The sequence below is a fragment of the Galdieria sulphuraria genome, assembly GCF_000341285.1.
Source record: "Galdieria sulphuraria unplaced genomic scaffold scaf_238, whole genome shotgun sequence".
In the NCBI taxonomy this organism is placed as follows: domain Eukaryota; phylum Rhodophyta; class Bangiophyceae; order Galdieriales; family Galdieriaceae; genus Galdieria; species Galdieria sulphuraria.
In genome coordinates this window covers 1-4,720 of record NW_005178237.1, presented here as the reverse complement: position 1 = coordinate 4,720, position 4,720 = coordinate 1, and the positions used below count along the sequence as shown (strand labels likewise).

The 4,720-nt window shown below is 35.4% G+C and overlaps 2 protein-coding genes across 2 annotated transcripts; one reads left to right on the top strand and one right to left on the bottom strand.

Annotated features, from left to right (window-relative positions):
- On the bottom strand, positions 1 to 1,510 carry Gasu_64290 (archaeal ATPase). The gene is made up of 2 exons (XM_005702376.1): positions 685 to 1,510; positions 1 to 545 (listed from the first exon to the last, which is right to left on the bottom strand). The coding sequence occupies exons 1-2, from the start codon at positions 1,418 to 1,420 to the stop codon at positions 31 to 33; spliced, it is 1,251 nt and encodes a 416-aa protein (XP_005702433.1). The 5' UTR covers positions 1,421 to 1,510; the 3' UTR covers positions 1 to 30.
- A 1,840-nt stretch (positions 1,511 to 3,350) lies between these two features.
- Positions 3,351 to 4,720, top strand: Gasu_64280 (uncharacterized protein; the record flags this gene model as incomplete). The annotated part of the gene is made up of 4 exons (XM_005702375.1): positions 3,351 to 3,750; positions 3,901 to 3,923; positions 3,964 to 4,023; positions 4,082 to 4,720. Exons 2-4 carry the CDS (start codon positions 3,903 to 3,905, stop codon positions 4,331 to 4,333), a joined length of 333 nt encoding a protein of 110 aa, XP_005702432.1. The 5' UTR covers positions 3,351 to 3,750; positions 3,901 to 3,902.

Below are 4,720 nucleotides of genomic sequence, written 5' to 3'. Positions count from 1 at the left end.
GTATTTCGATTCTTTGAAGGAACATCAAAACTAGTCGTAAAGCCCTATTCCTTCAAATACACGACACTTTGAATAAAAGAAACAATCTACTGGTTCGACATCAAGTGATCCAAGAAGTATCTTTTCCAAAGAAGATATGGAAGGGTCCTTCTTGAAGATTCCAACAAATACTTTTGGAATCAGGATTTGGAAAGTATTCTCGTCAATAGGATATCGATATAATCCCATTTCAGTGACTGCATCATATAAAAAGGACTCCGAGGTCAATATGTCATCTACTTGAAACGGTATACGATAAAGTGCCATCATTAAAAGTATATCAAAAACACTTTTTCTATCTTCGTCCAAATTCAATATTCGTTCCACAAATGGTTCAGTGCAAATTCTTCGGAAATTGTCGTCGTTCATACATGTCAAACATTCTTCTTTCGATATGAAAGGCTGATTTCTTGCTATTATATAATTCAAAAGCATATTTACTGCACGAGTCAACAAACCAGGAACTCCACCTGTACATTCCAATAACGAATCTGCCAATTCATTTACTGAAAATGAAGAACTACATAAGACATTACAAACCGGTTCTTGAGTAGGTGTTTTTAGAAGAGTCTTTTCAAGGAATTCAACGATACTGGAAGCGTCCAAAGGTGATAAAGGGATAAAATGTAGTATGACTTTTGATACCAGAAGCGATATCATTCTTAATACTTAAACCCTTGCTTTTCCCAACAACTATAAAAAACAAGTCGGGTTCTTTGCACAATTGACTAATGATACCGAAAAAGTCGTTGTATGGTCGAACTCTACCGTCATGGGTTCTCTTGAAATGAAATTCGTCGAGACTTTCGTCAAGGACACCAATTTCATCAAATGCCACCAAAAGATATTGATCGGAAGGAATGCCCAAAGTCTTCCGTAGCTGTGGAATTAGAAAGCTTGGATAGGGAGGAATGTGTCTGTAGGCTTCATCAGGCTTCATAAACGGTAGACCCATCTGATTACAAGCTGATCGGTACAATAAATAGTAGACTGCCCACTTTAGGTTGCGTTTTTCCTCGATGGGTCGAGTTGGCTTCAACTTCCTCAAATCCACATAAAGCAACGAAGCCCTTTTCAGCTTCTCCAAAAAGGTTCTTCTCAAAGGGTCCGAAGCAAATTTCGACAGAAAAGTTTCACCAAACCTTTGCACCAACTCCAAATAAGTTCGGGCAAAGGTCGTTTTGCCAGAGCCAAAATGATGGGGGGCAAATGGTATGGTCAAGCGATAGTTGCAACTACTTGTTACACCCCTGAGTTGTTCTCTGTTGCTATGAAGATCATACAGTTCTTTTGTCACTCGAACAACATCTCTTTCACGATCTACTACCACAACAGACTCAAAGTTGTCCACAGCTTTCCACTTGTCATCCAAACTCGCCATCGCCAAAGTGAAATGAAACAATCTTCTGTTTATTTCGGAGTACAAATATAAGTAAATGAACGATTGATTGTTTGTCGGTCACAACAACAACAAGGAAAATAGTAAAGGATACCAATCCAACTTCTTCTCTTTATCAACTGATGACTTTGTCATATCCTTTATGGTTTGGACTGAGATGATTTGAACTATGGAAGAACGATCAATATGGCTTTTTCAGCTATCGATATTTTTATTCTCGTATGCTGATATAATGGTAACTCTCATAGGGTACAAGAAGTATTGGAAGGAAGCCAATGTTTATTTCACAAGTTTTTTATGCTCTTTGAGAGTATAAAGCTATTGAACATGGCCCATTCTCACATAGATAAGAAAGTTTCTTTCAGAATTTTCGAGAGTAGTCATGAGAGTTCCGAGTGATATAGATTGTTCATGAAGAATTTGTTCCATAGACGTCTCTTTAGATTTTCTGTATTTTATGGAACAGTTTTTTCGTCTCTTTTGCTTCATTTCGAAACACGGAACTAGAGTATGAACCAAGTCATTCTCTTGTGCAGTCTATTCAAAAGCTCCAGTTGAAATGTTATTATTTAGTAGAAATGCAGAAACCCGCAAGCATAGCATTGTTTTATTTTCAGCAATCATCAAATTCCTTTCTTACGATATCATGACAAGTAGCAGCTTATCACTAAAGCTACAAAAGTTGATGATAGCAAAAGACAAAAGCAAAATAAATGTACAAAGAAGGATCCAAAATATCTCGTGATTTTATCAAATCTCAGAAACAACATTGACTCACACAAGTGTATCGTCAATACTCAATTTCTGTAAGAGTCAATAACTCCTGTTTCTTTCTCCTCTGAAAATAGTGGCATTTGATACTGTGGATTCTGTTAAGAGGAGAAAAGATATTTTCAAGAAAAATTCAATTCAGTCGAATTGAGTCTATTCTATCTATTTTTTTCTCGTTTCTCACGTTTGAATCATAGTTGAATTCTTTCTCCTCAATAGTCGATTATACATTTGAGGTGTTTTTGAAGGTAAACATGACTGTTTAGGTTTAAAGGCTTTTGTTGCATCCTCTTGTACGATAAACTTTGTAAAAACCACAACTTTTAAAGATATACAAGAAAGCAAACTATAAAAAGTACAAAGCTGCTTTAAAACGATATAACTCCAAGAGGGCTATTATTTCTTTCAATATAAAAAAAGGTAAAACTTTTAAAAGCTCAGCATATTCAAGGAACGATTTGTCCAGTTGAGTCCTAATCTTCTTCCACTCTCAACCATCAGCTCGTTGAATAAGTGAGTCACTCTACAAAAGTTCATTCCGTTAGGCACTTGGAAGAAGACTCTTGCGAAATATAACCTGATGGGTACACTAGTAGAGGCTTCCTTTTGGATATTGGTAACGAGAATCGAATAGAAGGAATGTTCATTTTACTAGGGACAAGTCAAACTTGAAAAAGAAGCGAAACGCTGTTTTATCCAAGTTGCTCTACAGAGAATAAAAATATTTTCAACTCGCAAGCAATATTCAGCAGAATAAGATAAAACAATTTATCTGATTCTTCTGCAGAGTCAAATCTTAAATGATATTTTGGTTGTTATCCAAACTGGTAAAGGTCTTGTTCTTTTAAATATATTGGATCAATTTCGTCTACTAGTGAAAAGAAAGGAATATAAACGTAGAAATAATGGAAAAGTAAGAATCTTTCATCTCCTCTTTGCAAAGTAATAAAGAAAGGTGAATCTTGAAATATATGTGCAAGGAGAAGTAAAAGCGTCACCACTTTTACTCTTGTAACAGTCAAAACTCTCTACAAGTTGTTTATGAAGAGAACAATGCGAGACCCTTGTAACTTTTGAGGTTCGATCCTCCTTATCGCAAGTAGTTTATGTACGAATTTGTGTATAGTCAAAAGTATTCCCAACCTTTTGTCAGTTTTTTGTTGTAGCCTTGTCCTCTCTATACTTTCCAACTCTAGTGTTGGATATAAGATTATTTCTTCTTTGCAGTTCACAGTGGTACAAAGACTATTCCTTGAGCCTATTTTGCGTAGAAGGAAAGGCTATGGTTCTTACACAGAAAGCCAACAGAATTATTTCTACTGAAACTGGAAAACGACCATTTTACACATTGTGTGAAGCAGTTTTCCAAGGTTTTGAGAGGCTAACAAAGGAAGATTCTGAGAACGAGAACGAGTCAAAAACTGGTTGTAGCAAAACCGTTCTTGATTTGTAATCAAAATAGCGTCACAAGTATTTTGAAATTTACCTTGCAGAGACAAGATTGATCAAACTCAACTCTTTGAAAAGGCACAGTGTCGATAGTTAGTTGAACAGGAACTTTGTTACAACACTATTTTTCTCCTTTCACAACATTACTATGCTGTGAGATTAGTTGTATCTAGCACATTTATTATTAAAGCAGCTTTTTCCAAGTCTCCAAGTAAAATATTTTCTTTCATAAAACTCACTAGCCATGCAAGATACTATACCTCCAGTAGAAATGAGACAATACATAGCAATTCTTCTCATCATAGTCCAATTGGAAATTACACAATAGTTTAAAAGGGGCCAGTGTTGTTAAGGCTTTGAACTTGGTTAGGTTTACTTCTGAAAGTTTTCCGACTTTAATTTCCAACTCATTTGTTGTTTTAGTTGGACAAGTGGACTTCTATTATCTACGTTTCTTTTTTAAGCCTTGCAGTTCATTCCTTTATAAAAATCCATCGAGTCGTCTTGAGCTCTGAGTTCCGGATAGACTGTAGTATCTTTTTGATATGTACAACATTGACTATCTATTTGAATTTTACATACTTTATGCAAGACTTGTTGTTATTTCACTTCTGGTCTTGTATGGAAATCTGTGAGCTGTATTGTCAAGAAAAGAGCAAAGACAAAGGAGTTTAAGCTGTTGTTGAGTTTAACTACATTACTCAATTAGTTGTCTCGCAAGTTCATTTAGATTTAGTTTTTACTGATAATTGTTACAGAGCATTTTTGCGTATTTATTAGCAGTTGACAGTCTAGTCTTGTAGTCGGTCGTTGAGAATCAGTCTTGGGTTCATATTTCAAAGATGTTTTTCAAGAAACCAGTTAAACACTTAGTTGAGTGTTTTGGTCAGTATAAAGAGTTACTTTCCGTATGATAGTTTTTGTCTTTTATGTGACTCTTTTCAAGATGGAAAACTTGGTCTGTAACTCTGCAACAGGTTTTATAGTGTAAACGAACGATATTCGCACTCTTTGTAAAATTCATTCCTTTTCCAGAATAGCAAAGGAAAGTCTCGAGAACAT

Excerpts from the sequence above, each read along its gene's own strand:
- Gasu_64290 (XM_005702376.1), bottom strand. The coding sequence starts at position 1,420 with ATGGCGAGTTTGGATGACAAGTGGAAAGCTGTGGACAACTTTGAGTCT. Across the intron at positions 546-684 it reads TAAGAATGATATCGCTTCTG|TAAATGAATTGGCAGATTCG; the intron begins GTATCAAAAGTC and ends CTTCATTTTCAG.